Here is a 16,149-nt window from a genome sequence, read left to right on the forward strand (position 1 = left end):
GGAGACACCTGAAACCCCACCTCTTTAAGGAATACCTAGGATAGGATAAAGTAATCCTTCTCCCCCCCCCCCTTAAAAGATTTAGATGCACTATTGTAAAGTGGCTGTTCCACTGGATGTCATAAGGTGAATTCACCAATTTGTAAGTCGCTCTGGATAAGAGCGTCTGCTAAATGACTTAAATGTAAATGTAAGCTAACTGAAGCTGGCTGGCTTTACAAAACCCTTGCTTCAATTGTAATATACCCCTCTGGGTGAGGCATAGTCAAAGCCACTGCATGGCCTGGCTGGGTCGATGCTCTGCCAGATTGAATACTGGCCCAACCAATCAGGCTGGCTTAAAATATATCCAGTGTCTTCAGAAAGAATTCAGACCCCTTGACTTATTCTACATTTGTTGTGTTACAGCCTGAATTCAACATTCATGAAATGTATTTTCTTTCTCAACCATCAACACTCAATACCCCATAATGACATAGTGAAAATATGTTTTTAGATATTTTGGAAAATGTATTGAAAATAAAAGTAATCTTGTTTATTTAAGTATTCAACACCCCTGAGTCAATACAGTTATCATCACTTTTGGCAGCGATTACAGCTTTGAGTCATTCTGGGTGAGAATCTTCTAAAGTAGCCTATCACAATATTTCAAAATTCAATCACTGGTTAAACACAAAAGTCACATATATTCCGAATTGATCCTTTCAAATTATTTCAGCATGTAGTGTAGTTTAGTTGTATTAGTAAGCTACACCAGGGACTAATGTCTTTACACTAGTGGAGCATGTCGGCCATATCCCCGAAAAGTGCGCATATTCACTGACTTTATCATTGGGTGAGATGGTGCCACTGGAAAGTTCAAGACAATAATTTCCTCTAGTTTTTATTGTTGAAGGTTTGTCAGTGTCAACAGAATAGCCTACCCTGTCTTTTTTGTAATAGCCTAGTATAGATTCTCATAATGTCTCCAGACATGTATAGTGTTGTAGAATTGCATGAATTGTGTTTTTTAAAAGTACGTTAGATATCTCAAATATGTGTTTTTTAACCTGAGCACTGCTCTATTGCTGCAGCTGCTGAGGGGCCGGTCAGATGGCAGCGAGCAGACTGTGTAGGAGAGATGCCGTACCCAAGGCAACTTGGCTGCAGCCAACTTTTAGCAGCCACAATATTATTTATCATCACATATAACAGTGCCTGTCTTGACTGGAGTAGCCTAGAGAAGTTAGCTTGCTAGGCTAATTCTTGAGGACACGTGATGTACTTTCTCCCCAACCCCATTCAAATAAAACAGCCTACCTTTTGGTTGCTCGTTGTAGCCTATTTCTCATTAAACTAACTTTGCATTGCATTTAGTGAAGTCTAATTCCATTTGCTACAAATTGAGCCTTTTTGTTTGACCAACATAAAATAGCTACACACGTGAAGGCTACCAGTCTTTTTATGGGGCACACCTCATAAAAACGAAATTGCAAAGTTTGTTTTATTCAATTTAATAATTTAGAGCGTCACGGTATATCCTTGTATGGAACAATGGCACAAGGATTGCAGGCTCCCCCTCTCCTTCGCCGTGGCCGACGTGAGTAAGACATTTAAACGTTTTAACCCTCGTAAGGCTGCCGGCCCAGACAGCATCCCTAGCCGCATGTACAGACCAGCTGGCTGGTGTGTTTACGGACGTATTCAATCGCTCCCTATCCCAGTCTGCTGTCCCCACATGCTTCAAGATGGCCACCATAGTTCCTGTACCCAAGAAGGCAAAGATAACTGAAATTAAATGACTATCGCCTCGTAGCACTCACTTCTGTCATCATGAAGTGCTTTTAGAGCGACTAGTCAAGGATCATATCACCTTACCTGTCACCCTAGACCCACTTCAGTTTGCATACCGCCCCAACAGGTCCACAAACTATGCAATCGCCATCACACTGCACACTGCCCTATCCCATCTGGACAAGAGGAATACCTATGTAAGAATACTGTTCATTGACTACAGCTCAGCATTGAACACCATTAGTACCCTCCAAGGTCATTAGGCTTGAGGCCCCGGGTCTCAACCCCACCCTGTGAAATTGGGTCCTGGACTTTCTGACGGGCTGCCCCCAAGTGGTAAGGTAGGAAACATCTCTTCGCTGATCCTCAATACTGGGGCCCTACAAGGGTGCGTGCTCAGCCCCCTCCTGTACTACCTGTTCACCCATGACTGCGTGGCCATGCACACCTCCAACTCAATCATCAAGTTTGCAGACGTCACAACAGTAGTGGGCTTGATTACCAACAACGACGAGATGCCTACAGGGAGGAGGTGAGGTCACCCCATCGACGGGACAGTAGTGGAGAACGTGGAAAGTTCCTCGGTGTACACATCACGGACCAACTGAAATGGTCCACCCACACAGACAGCGTGGTGAAGAAGGCGCACCTCAGGAGGCTGAAGAAATTTGGCTTGTCACCAAATACTCTTAACAAACTTTTACAAATGCACAAAATTGAGAGCATCCTGTCGGGCTGTATCGCTGCCTGGTATGGCAACAGCAACACCCTCAACCCTCAATTTATATGTATATATTCTTATTCCATCCCTTTACATTTGTGTATTAGGTAGTTGTTGTGGAATTGTTAGATATTACTGTACTGTCAGAACCTGAAGCACAAGCATTTCGCTACACTCGCATTAACATCTGCTAACCATGTGTATGTGATCAATAACATTTGATTTGATGTCATTTAGAAAAGTAGAAATGTTAAATTTGGCCAATACATTTTTTTGGTCCCAAAAATGAATACTCACCATTATTCGACTACTAACGTCCATTCAGATATTCAAATAACCGTGCACATCCCTAGTTTGTAGTGTTTCTTTGTCAAATGTACCATTTTTCGTGTTTTCAATTATACAATATGATTGAACAAATTTTCACTTAAACATGACGGGGTATTTTTGCCGTATTTTTTACTGGAAAATGTTGGCCCAGTCACTTACTCAGGCCCAGCCACACATCAATTTCTGCCTATGCCACTGGGGTGAAGTGGCCATTTGCTTATCTCGTTTTGGTGTGTATATGTGTCTGAGTAAAAGTGCTTTGCCCTCTTGACTAACCAGGTTGTTATTGAGAATTTTATAAAAGAGAATTTGTTCTTCCTAAATGTGAATTGTCTTTTAATCAATTGTGTTTTTGTTTCATTCTCTCATCAGGCCACACCCCAGCCCTGGCCTGTGCCCCTAACAAGGATGTGGCGGACTGCCTGGCCCTGATCCTCTCCACCATGAAGCCTTTCCCTCCCAAAGACGCCAGCGCCGCTGCCTCCTTTGGCCTCAACCTGCTGAAGCACTGTGGCATCGCCGCCTGCGGGCCCCTGCCCAACGGCAACCTGCGCCACACCTACGCCAAGGACCGTCATGGCACCATCGGCCTGGACGGCTGCTTCACCGAGTGAGATGAACCCCCCCCCCAACCTGCTCCCCCTCAGACCGCCATACCCTAGGTGCCCCTGTCCAGTTGTATCTCTAACTAGCCGGATCGCCCCTCTTTAATCCACTATGATCCGGGTTACAACCCCCCCTTTCTAACACACAACAAGAGCAGGAATATACTTAGTTTCACGTGTTTGTGAGTTTGGATGTGTGTGCGTGTGTCTGTCTGTTTGAAAAAAAACAAAATCCCTAATGGGTGTTGTCAAACCTATATGCAATTATTTGCCTCTCTCCTCTGGCATCATTTTCATTGTTTATTTGTCTGTCGTCACTAGCCTGGGCTTAGGTAAGACACCCTCTGTCCAGTGTCCAGGACAGAGCTCGTCACAGAGTCCCTCTAAATCCTACCAGCAGTGATGATTTTTACCCCTTACGATATTATCATGGATGTTTTTGTTGAATTAACAGATTCACAAGCATGTGTGACAAGTTACAGATAGTATCATTTTAGTTCTAAATTAAATGTCAATTTTTAGTGAATTTTTGATATTGCACTTCAACAACGAATAAACTAACCTCGCAAATCCCAGTGTAAGCGATGACCTAGTAGAAGGAGAACGGTGCCTCCAACTTCTCCTCTGACTTCAACTGGTGCAATATGCAGCATGTGTGGGTATTTCCCGTGCTGTGCGTCTCTGAAGAGAGAGAGAGTTGAAAGCTCTGCACAGATACCGCATAGATTTTAAAATAAGCAGTTACAAGCTGGTGTCTACTCCCCTAGACATCCGACAACAAGCACTTCCTAATGGCTAAGGCCATCTGAGTGACACCATCCAACGGGTCCAGACACTGCCTGACTGGGGGTTTCTGCATTAGCCCTGCTCTCAAGGAGTCCATACTAAAGGAAGAAGTTGTGGTTCTTGCCTGAACCCCACTACCGCTTGTCACTGTCGTAGGCGTTTCTGGATATTTAAACAATGTTGTGCCTATGGAACACTGAGAATTACTGAGAGATGACCTCATCCCCAACTAGTTTATGCCCTCTGATCTCCCACCTTATCCCTGATTATTTGAGACTTAAAAAGAGAACAATTCTAGTGGGACATTTTTAAAGGATGAAATTATTATTATTTTTTAAAAGAAAGATGGGTTTAGCACACATACTGATTGCGGTATAAGCTATTGTTGTATAAACACTTGTTTACACAATGTAAACCGACGTCGCATTTACTTGTGAATTGTCAGTCAAATATGTTTGCACAACAGAGCCATGAGAAAATACGTGTTTTTAATATAGCTGCTAAAATATTGCTGCCTTTTCCATGGATTGTATTCACGGTTTCCGTCAATGCGGATCTACATGTAATGTTTAATTTGACTCTTTACGTTATTTGGAATTGGAAGCAATATTCAGTCACAGACAGCCTTCAAACTCTTATAGCATTTTTATTTCCATGCTGTTTGCTATAGTGGAAAGGTTCATGTAATTTTCCCTTTTTTAAAAACTATTTATCTATTCATGCCAAACAGCCATACTTGTTTGCTTCTGTATTCTTTTGCACATTAGTTGAATCAATTTAGTTGTTTGTGTTTCACTTGATTAAGCTATTTATGAAGATTGTTAGTTAATTTGAATTATGTTCACTGTTGTAATTGTTTTCATGTGGTTGTAGCGATTTGAAAAAATTCAGATTACAAAATCTATCAGTATTTGACCTTACTCACACTTCCATAAACTAATTGGAATTCAGGAACATTTCAAATCCATGGTGTACTGTATTATTAAGCATTATCCTATTTTGTTAATGTGTTTTCAATATTACATAAATGTAGTTTGGCTTAGATAAATGTAGTTTGGCTTAAATTGTGAAAGTAGTGGTAATGTACCAGTATCTTTACTCTTCACAATATATGGCTAACACTGAAAACTAAAATATCTGCATTACGTTATATATAAGTAACTGCATCTCGGAAGTGGTTTAAGAAGTGTCTTAGAGTATTTTATTTATTTGAATTTCAAAGAATACCAAAAGTGATTGATTTCTTTTACACCCATTTTCAAGTATGTGTGCTCCCGTTTCTCTTTTGCGTCAACAAGAACACCATGTAGGCATGTCTGGTACCAATACCTCTATCGTGTGATACACTGACAACCTCATCCACCTTTCTCAGTTTAATTGTTTTTTTTTTCTCGACATGCCTCAGTCCTATCATCACTTGTGTAACCTAATGTTACCCCTAGAATTGTTCTCTTTGAATGGAATATCGAAACCATTTAGCACATCTCTTTAGATGTACATACTATTATTTATATAAGAAGAAAACATTGCATCAATTTCTGAATCATTTTGCAGACTGAGATTCATTGTCAGTTCCTGGTGCATTTGACGATATGGCTGGGAAGGAACTGTTTCAAAAAAGAATGTAGGAAAAAAATAGATAAACAGAGAGAAAAAACAGCTCATCTGTTCCGTGGCCAGTACTGGTATTCTACAAGGTATTTCATGTCAAAGCGTTTAAGAAAAAAACAAGATGACGAAGTCTATCCCTTACATGTAGGAATAGCAAATGCCAAAACCAGTGTCGTCGTTGTTCCTCACATTTATACTAATATGCTGAAAAAAATGATTGTATTAAGCTACCTGAACTTTTTGTGGCATTTTACATAAGCCTTTTTATATGATGTCAGAGAAGGTTTAGTTCAATGACGTGAGATCACATCGAATAGTAAGCCATTAAATAATGTTCTTATTATGTTCAAGGGTAACTTGCTATGTTAGAATTTTTTGGGTTGGTTTAAATATGAACTTCTCACAACTAGGTCCCATCCATTGTTTATTTTATATCGTGTGACATTTTATTGACCATAGAATTGGTTTAGCCTATGGTTTTGTTAGGCTGGTTAGATGCGACATTGAAAACAAAAATCCCCTTTTGGAACAAGTTTCATGTGGGACTGAATTGTTCAATTAGGGGTTCAAGAAAGCATAAGTCAAGAAAGCATAAGTCAAGAAAGCATAAGTCAAGAAAGCATAAGTCAAGAAAGCATAAGTCGAGTGTGTGGAGGTTAGAAGCCTAAAAAGGATTACATTCATGATATACCGCCAAGACTCTTTTTTAATGTTTTTATTTCCTCCCTATTTAACCATTCCGTTTACACTGTGGACAAGGATTACCCTAGCTAGTATTGTTCTTTTTAGGGCAATAGAACAATGGAAAGCATTTTTCGATTTTCAATAATGCAACAACAAACAACTCTATTTTCACTCAGTCCTGACCCAAAGCACTTATTTCAAGAATAAGCACTTTTGTATATTTAATATCTCTATATGTATGTGTGTGTTTACATAGGTTACCTATGTAGATATGAACTTATATTTAGGGAAGACGATACCTTCAATGGAGAGATGAGAGTAGATGAACTGGTGACTGATCTTCACGATCATGTGTGATGTGTGGGTGCTTGTATGAGAGACACGGTTTAATTGGAGGTTCGTGGTTCTCTTTGGGATTAGCATAAGGGAGCAGTGAAGAGTTGAGGGTCACCCCTTGGTGTGCAAACGTATGCAGCCCAAAGTACATTTCAAACAGAAAGTATACTTGCACTGCCTTTCAAAAAAAAAAAAAAAAAAAGCAGGGGATGAAACTCAAGAACATGTTTGATTACGTGCAGAAATGTAAGATATTACGTACATTTGCAGACGTCTCCACTGAGCCATATTAGTCAATTGCTGATTTTTTTTTTATGCATGTCTAAATTAAAGCAGGTGTTTTGGTTGTTGAATAACTGACATTTTTGCTGCACTGTTTAACTAAGAAAAAAGTAATAGAAATGATGGGGACAATAATGAAAAATGAACTAAAGCAACATCTTTACCTCTGCCTTCTCCTCGTGCATCGATGCAGAAGGATTGTGTTTTATCTTGAGCCATTGAAGGGTATTATTGCATTCAGCGGATGGGTTAGTCTATTGCCTAACAATGTGGTGCATACAGTGCCTTCAGAAAGTATTTATATCCTTGACTTATTCCACATTTTGGTGTTACATTTTGAATTCAGGCTGTATTAAATATGACTTTTTTCTCACCAATCTACACACAATGCCCCATAATGACAAAGTGAAAACATTTTTATTGACATTTTTGCAAATGTATTGAAAATAAAATGCAGAAATACCTAATTTGCTTAAGTATTCACATACCTGACTCAATACTTTGTTTGAAGCACCTTTGGGCAGCGATTACAGCTGTGAGCCTCAAAGAGCTTTGCACACCGAGATTGTGCAAAATTTGCCCATTTAATATTTTCTAAAATTCTTAAAGCTCTTTCAAATTGGTTGTTGATCAATGCCAGGCAACAATTTTCATGTCTTGCCATAGATTTTTAAGCCGAATCAAGTCAACTGTAACACTCAGGAACACTCACTGTATTCCTGGTAAACAACTCCAGTGTGGATTTGGCCTTGTGTTTTAAGTAATTGTCCTGCTGAAAAGTGAATTAATCTCCCAGTGTCTGGTGGAAAGCAGATGGAACCAGGTTTTGCTCTAGGATTTTGTCTGTGCTTTGCTCCAATCCATTTATTGTGTTTATCCTGAAACTCTCCAGTCCTTTTTTTTAACCCATATTTTATTAGGTAAGTTGACTGAGAACACATTCTCATTTACAGCATTGACCTGGGGAATAGTTACAGGGGAGAGGAATGAGCCAATTGTAAGCTGTGGCTGATTAGAGGGCCATGATGGTATGAAGGCCAGATTGGGAATTTAGCCAGGACACCAGGGTTAATACCCCTACTCTTACGATAAGTGCCATGGGATCTTTAGTGACAACAGAGAGTCACGTCCCAACCGAAATACGGCACCCTACACAGCGCAATGTCCCCAATCACTGCCCTGGGGCATTGGGATATTTTATTTAGATCAGAGGAAAGGGTGCCTCCTACAGGCCTTCCAACATCATTTCCAGCAGCATCTGGTCTCTCTACCAGGACCAACCCTGCTTAGCTTCAGAAGCAAGCCAGCAGTGAGATGCAGGGTGTTATGCTGCTGGCTTACAAGCATACCCATAACATGATGCAGCCACCACTATGCTTGGAAATATGGAGAGTGGTATTCAGTAATGTGCTGTGTTAGATTTGCCCCAAACATAGCACTTTGTATTCAGGACAAAATGTTTTTTTTTTTTTTTTTTGCTTTCTGAAGGCACTGCCTTATGTCTATCAGTACAAACCCCACTCCAATATAATCATTGTGACTCTTGTAATCACGGGATTATTTTATTTCCTCTCAAGTTTTATTTTGTCAACAGTTGGCACAGGAGCTATCCCTCCTGTTAATCATGTACTCGCCATTTTTTCTATCAAGATTGCCTTACAATACCTCTCAAATTATGAATCGTTGTTTTGTTACTCCATTTGTTTTCTGATTTGCATTTGTCCCTTTTTGTCTTACATCAATACCATATCAAAACAGTCGTCCTTAAAAACACCCCATGCTGTTACCTAGACCCACAAGTGCTGTAGAAATCCCTGTTTGTCTGCCTATGGAAAAAGGAAGTGTCTATGGAGATAAAAAAAGTAAAGGTCAAGTTTGACAAATGACAATAATACCTTACAATGGCTGAAATTGCAAAAATTGACAACTTTCTCAAAGTGCTTCAGATTGTAGGAATAAGTGATATGGGAGCTTTGGGCAAGGGGAGGAGTGAAATGCATAGCATTAGGTAATTGTAATTTGCATGATGCAAGACTGATCAAGTCAATTTTATTTGAGCGTGATCGAAAACAATATGGCAGGGTGGCTAGTAGGGTAGAAGACGGTAAAATTGCACAAAAGTAGTTGAGTCAGAATACTGTAAACTGAGTTACATGTTAAGTTGGGGGAATAACTATTGAAAGGAAGCATATTCAACATCTTTGTTTCCTTACATTTTTCTTTTGAGAAGAATTCAGGGTACTTATTGATTTTGGGCAACTTGTAAATTGTTGCCATCATATATGTGAGTGGAAAGAAAGACTAAGTAGGGTCATGTTGAAATTGGAGAATAGGAAAAACTTTTACTTTTGACACTATTGTCCTTCAAGTGAGAAAGCATTCATCTGAGAACGAACACTTATGTCATGCTGATTTTAAATAACCTCCTAAATTAGGTGTGGAAGGGATAAAGTTAGAAACAAAGAGGCTGTTGGTTTCTTTGGGTTATGCCAGTGATCCCCATGGTGATGCTGTCCATAGCGTATTCCTCTGGGATATCTGCCAATGACTGTACCTCGAGGACATCGGTGTCCTTCATTACTTGAAAACTCATTGGATGAAGGCAATAGCTAGGCAGTTACCATTGTGTTTTTCTTTTATTTCCATTTAAAATATTATTTTGAATCAAGAGTACACAAACGTTTTCTCTTCTCCAAGCATAATTAAACTGCTGAATTAGATCTTTATTTGTCATCGGTGTACTGTTATCAAAGAATTCTTCAAAATGGCTACAATTCACAAAAAAAGTGAATACATTAACATGTAAGATGCGGTAAGTTATTTTTAAGTGGAATTTAACAAGACGTTAAAAGTAATAAATCTCATGTTATAGTCCGTCATAAATTTACATTTGATCACCAAAACAAACACCTCTTGATATGGATGGAATTATGTCTTAAGTGTAGATCCATGAGTGAAGCTCAATATTAAAGGGATACTTCGGGGTTTTGGCAATGAGGCCCAATGAGACTCATAGATTTCCAGTCATTGCGCTAACGCTAGTTAGCAACTTCCTTCAAACTACGCAGACACATAAAAATGGTATACACGAGTTCATCTGACTGGAGAAGTAGATAAAGGGCCTCAAATCCCGAAGTATCCCTTTAAGTTCTTCCATGATTCTAACTGCTGCATGTCTGTCCTGTCTATGTACACAACATATTTATTTGAGATGTTCAGATTCTTTGAGTGTATATTATGTTAATGCTTTCATTGTTAATTTGTCATTGTTGTACAACTACACTAGGTGGAAAAGATTTCCATGCTTATTCAATCATAACTTCCAAATGCTTGTTAAAATGGAACAAAACTCTTGGTCCCACTTTAAAAATAAGGTCTTGAAATGTAGCAGTAAGAAGTGTAATTTTGCAGAATTTGGCACGCATCTAACATTATTATTGAGAGACAATTGACATTTGTTCCATTTTCATGTGGGATTGCCCATACCCCTGTATATCGCGGCACATATACTTTAGGTCATGGAGAAAATAAATAAAAACAAACACAATAAACTGGTTATAGAATTTAACAATTATATATTGACTCCAGACTTCTGGCCTTTTCTTTTTACAGAGACTGTAATTTTTTTGTTGGCACGCATGTAGCTAGTGTTCTTTTCTGCATTATAGTCCTCATAGGTGGTGTGGCCTGTTGTACTGTCAAAGTTTGTTTGGTCCTGAATTAACTAGAGGGAACTGGTTGAATACTTTTCTCTCTTGTGCCTCTGTAGTTAAGGCTTAGCAACATATACCTATGATCAAAACAAAGCATACTGATCCTTGGATTCACTTTATTCAACCCAGTAGTTGGCTGCTTTGAAAAACTTCAGGGACAAAATGTCGACACACCAATTGCTTTTATTTTGTCCGTTTTCTCTTCCTCTTTAAGGGCAGTTACTGAGTTGACCTCTCATGACGAAAATACTATGTAAGAGTAACGTTACTCTTTAAAGGGATGCAATGTTTTTGTCTTAGTGGAGAGTAATGTCGACACCTTCTATTGTGTGACTTCATGTATTACTTGATTAGCCATAATCAGACATCGAACAGCTTACCTCAATGTTATATCTTGCAATGATTTTTATCCAAGCCAGTGCATTTTGTTAATGTATTGAACCTCATTGGAGAGTAAATGTTATCTGATACATATTATACAACATGAAAACATTTAACTTTTTTCTCTTTGATTTGATGGTTCCTTCATGACTTGACTGCTTCTTGACAACTACCCATAGGATAGACAATGCAAATAGGTGAATAAGGATATTAAATGGCAGCGTAGCCTAGTGGTTAGAGCGTTGGACTAGTAACCGGAAGGTTGCGAGTTCAAACCCCCGAGCTGACAAGGTACAAATCTGTCGTTCTGCCCCTGAACAGGCAATTAACCCACTGTTCCCAGGCCGTCATTGAAAATAAGAATGTGTTCTTAACTGACTTGCCTGGTTAAATAAAGGTAAATAAATAAATAAATAAAAAATGTTTCCATTAAAGGAATGCCTTAGTAGGCAAAAGAGAGATGTCTCAGAACGGAACTGGTTTTAGATCCATCATAAAGTACCTTATTTATGAGAGTTGTGTTCATTCTTATACTGTATGTCACATGGCTGCTCAAAATTATGGGGTTGGAATCTATTTTGATGTCGTAGAAAATTGAAGATGGTTAAAGAATATTATTTGAACTTGTAAACGGCAAAACTCAGATCCTCTATTACTGTCAATACAATCCTGACTGACACTTTGTCCTGATACAAACAGGTATACTCAACTGTGTCATTAGAAAACAATTGAGCAAATAGTGAAGTCTGATTTTTATATTTTATGCATCACGAAATTGGTCTTCCATTCATGCCAACTGAAAGCCTTATTGTTGATAAAAGTTGAGGTCGCACAACTACTCACAATTACAGACGGGGTGAAGTCAGTGAGCCATTGTTCATTCATAATACAAAACATGATGCTATGCTATAGTGCTTCCCAATCTCATCATCGATGTGGTCCACTGTGGTTTGAATCCTGGAGAAATTGTTAATTGGCTGGATACATTTTTCTAAGCACAAATCCAAAGAAACACTCGTGCTGTTGTCATAAATCCAAACACCTGGATGTACAACTTGACTAGTTTATTTATCTCTTGTTTGATTCTTGCCTTAGTCTTGCTTGGCTTGCCATATTTTTCAATGAACAGCCTTTCTTAAGGGACCTGAAAAACCACACAGTGAAATAGTTTTGGATCACTGTAGTGATAATACTGAAGTTGTAGTGTGAATTCATAACAAAAGCAATATTGGCAAGTGCACTTTGTTGGATGTTCTAAGCACATCACTAAAAATGCACTGCAGACAGTAGTGTGTAGAGATTGTTGATTTACTTACTCAACTAAATGGTATTGAAATCAACATGGTGAATTATTATAAAGCTGAGAGAGAGATTTAATATTTGACATTTGTAGTACCATTTTAGCAGTGTATATGTTGATTTGATCGGGATGTAGTTTTAGTTGGTGTCTGTACAACCCCTTCTAACCGTATTTCAAGTATTTAAAGGCAAAAAAGAACACACTTAAGATAATCAAGACTTAAAAGTTGTAGCTTAAACATTTTAATAGCTAGTTTGTATGCAACCCCTTTATTTGGGCATCTATGTTTGTGTTTTATATAAATTGTTCTCTGTATTGCGATATATGTAATCTTCAAGGTAACATCAAGACACTGGGTTCGGTTGAGGTGGTGGTAGAAGATTGTATTTTGTGGACAAGAAAGACAATGGATTGCTATGCCATAGAACTTAAGGATGTAGTGATTACTTTTATAGTACAGTGAGTATGATGATGTCATGTCTTATTAGTGAGTATGATGTCATGAATGTGAGTGTGAGATGGCAATATGAACTGCTATCAGCAAAAGGGCAAGGAAAAAGTGTGTCTTCGTTGATGGCTATTGTACTACTTTACACACTTTCCCGGTTTACAAATACCGTAAAGAATATTGTTATTTTGTTTCTAATTGGTAACACAAAGTACATTCCCTTTGAAACACAAGTGATGTTTGTAAGATTCTGGTGCTATGGTCTGTAATAGTTTTTGGTTTGAGTCCATAAATGTTATTATTTTAATTTGAGCACATTTGAAGATTATAATATGTAAGGTTAGGCCTACTGGTTTCTGGTACAGTATCCTACGTAGTATGTGTGGTAGCCTAATATGCATTAACTGACCCTTTGAATAAAATGTAAAACTCTAGTGTAATTGAAAGCTTGAGGTTTGGTGGTTGGCTGTGTCCTTTGCCTTAACAGCCCCCCTTTTTTATTTTGGTTCTGGATATATTAAGCTCTTATTCAGGAGGGCAGAGGCATCTTGTTTTGATTCAGTCATTGGACATTGCTTTGTATGATGCGGGGATTTGTTTACTCCATAGACCAGCCAGGCAAAATATAACAGGCCATGTCTACGGGCTATGACCTTGAATTATTATGTGCTTTGATTGGCTAGCAGTGTCCTGTCCATATTGCTTCTGCTAGAATTTCATTGGCTCCTTGTTTCGCTGCAATTCTTTTCACCATCTCGGAAGTTGCGGGTTAAAGTTATGAATTGGTCAAGAATTTCATGTCAGGGACAAGTGGTTAAAAAAATGTCATATCTGGTTGTGGTCCTTAGAATGGATGGGATATGCCAAGCCAATGTTTAGGACAGCATGTTAACCTCTCCTGTGACTTCAGTGTGAACTGTAGGTGATCATGAAAGTGTTTATTGTGCTTCATTTAGGCCTAATTATAAATTCAGGTGGTGCAATGTGAGCAAGTGAAAATGCATAAAATTATTTTTCTGGCCTTTTATCAACTTTTCACTCTTTTCTCTTGCACCTTAGGCTCTGTTTTGAAGTAAGTTACGGCTACTGCTGCCTGGTGGAGAGTTTGAGCATGCCTGCATTCAGTATTGTGTATTTTCTAGAGCCTTCAGTTGCTTACAGCAACAACAACAAAAAATCTTATAGGTTTTACTAGCATGACATTGTGCGATATTAAAATCATATTACCTCAGAAAATATATCAATTACAATTTAAGGAATTGAAATGGGGAAAAACGGTCTCTCATCCAAAATGGAATCTCATTGGCAAGATACAAAGTCCATGCTATTCTGAAAGTAAAGATTACATTTGCTACTAATGTAATTGGTATGATCATGTTTTGCCTACCTCCTTGATGCACAACTCATCTTTGTCTTCTTAGCTCATAACCACCTATACTTGTGTCTCAAAAATATGAACGCATATTAATCACTTTTAATCTAAAAGACAAATCGTGTGTGTGTGTGTGTGTGTGTGTGTGTGTGTGTGTGTGTGTGTGTGTGTGTACGAGCATGTAAAATGAAAGGGAAAAATAATATATCACAACAGCCACTGGAATGTGAAGCCAAACTGTATTATGATCAGAATGAAATCTCTTTAAGGTCTGTTGTAGCATACACGTGAACCTTGTCTGTTGGTACATGTTTGCTATCCTTCAGATACTTGTCGCAACAAGGTACTTTATGATTGCTTTTATTTAACCCCCTGAAAGTATCCTTTAACCACCAGTAATCATCCGGGTTTTTACTGTACGTTTGTAAGTTGAGCCATATGTCTAAACATCAAGTTTACAGTTGTAACTGTGTGAAACTACGAGAGATTGGGAGAATGTGTGTGCATCTAACTTCATTACAAAAGCAACAAATAACTAAGGCTCTTACTGAAGTCTGATTATGAATGTGGTGTTTACGTGTGAAGGTAAATGTTATCGTATCCAGCCTTAAGCATTCAAAATAAAATAAATGAATCATTTGTCATACTACCCCCCCCCAGACCTGTGAGATTTTGACTGAAGCAGAGGAATGTGCGATGCAGCATTAGGGGTTAAGAGATGCCCTAAAAGAGACATACAACCCCCCTCCCACCCCTGAGCAAATATCCAACTGTCATGATAATGCAATCCTTGAAAGCACTTTGCCTTGGTATATCATTAAGTGTGCTAGTGAATGGTTATTTGTTACAAAAATTACATGCATAATGATTTGAGTGAATCAAACAACGTAATCTGCATTGACCTTTGACATTACAGGAGAAACTTAACAAACCAAGGCATTGAAACCTTATCAATTTTATACAATGTATGCCGCAGCCTATGAGTCTTGTCATTCAGTGTTGTGGCTTAGGATTGGTTGTTTAAATAAAGTGTTATTGCTTAATATCTACTTTGTTTTTTGTTCACTTTTATACAGCTGAAGTCAGAAGTTTACATACACCTTAGACAAATACATTTAAGCTCAGTTTTTCACAATTCCTGACATTTAATCCTAGTAAAAATTCCCTGTCATAGGTCAGTTAGGATCACCACTTTATTTTAAGAATGTGAAATGTCAGAATAATAGTAGTGATTTTTTTTTCCCAGCTTTATTTTCTTTCATCACATTCCCAGTGGGTTAGTAGTTGGTAGCGTTGCTTTAAATTGTTTAACTTGGGTCAAACGTTTTGGATAGCCTTCCACATGCTTCCCACAATAAGTTGGGTGAATTTTGGCCCATTCCTTCTGACAGAGCTGGTGTAACTGAGTCAGGTTTGTAGGCCTCCTTGCTTGCACACGCTTTTTCAGTTCTGCCCACAAATGTTCTATAGGCTTGAAGTCAGGGCTTTGTGATGGCCACTCCAATACCTTGACTTTGTCATCCTTAAGCCATTTTGCCACAACTTTGGATGTATGCTAGGGTCGTTGTCCATTTGGAAGACCCATTTGCGACCAAGCTTTAACTTCTTGACTGATGTCTTGAGATGTTGCTTCAATATATCCACAATTTTCCTTTCCTCATGATGCCCTCTATTTTGTGAAGTGCACCAGTCCCTCCTGCAGCAAAGCACCCCTACAACATGATGCTGCCACCACCGTGCTTCACGGTTGGGAAGTGTTCTTCGGCTTGCAAGCCTATTTTTCCTCCAAACATAACGATGGTCATTA

At 38.6% G+C, this 16,149-nt stretch overlaps 1 protein-coding gene across 2 annotated transcripts in view; it reads left to right on the forward strand.

The window, feature by feature from the left end:
* Nucleotides 1-15,387, forward strand: part of LOC118400417 (serine/threonine-protein phosphatase 6 regulatory ankyrin repeat subunit C-like) — a 45,028-nt gene extending 29,641 nt beyond the window's left edge. Inside the window, exon 28 of one of the 2 annotated variants that reach the window (XM_035797266.2) lies at nt 3,197-15,387. In XM_035797266.2, coding sequence (XP_035653159.1) covers nt 3,197-3,438 — 242 coding nt within the window. In that variant the 3' untranslated portion in view covers nt 3,439-15,387. The remainder of the gene's footprint in view (nt 1-3,196) is intronic. The other variant, XM_035797267.2, reaches the window with a different exon arrangement.
* Nucleotides 15,388-16,149: the final 762 nt, after the last annotated feature.

The sequence above is a fragment of the Oncorhynchus keta genome, chromosome 21 (assembly GCF_023373465.1).
Source record: "Oncorhynchus keta strain PuntledgeMale-10-30-2019 chromosome 21, Oket_V2, whole genome shotgun sequence".
In the NCBI taxonomy this organism is placed as follows: domain Eukaryota; kingdom Metazoa; phylum Chordata; class Actinopteri; order Salmoniformes; family Salmonidae; genus Oncorhynchus; species Oncorhynchus keta.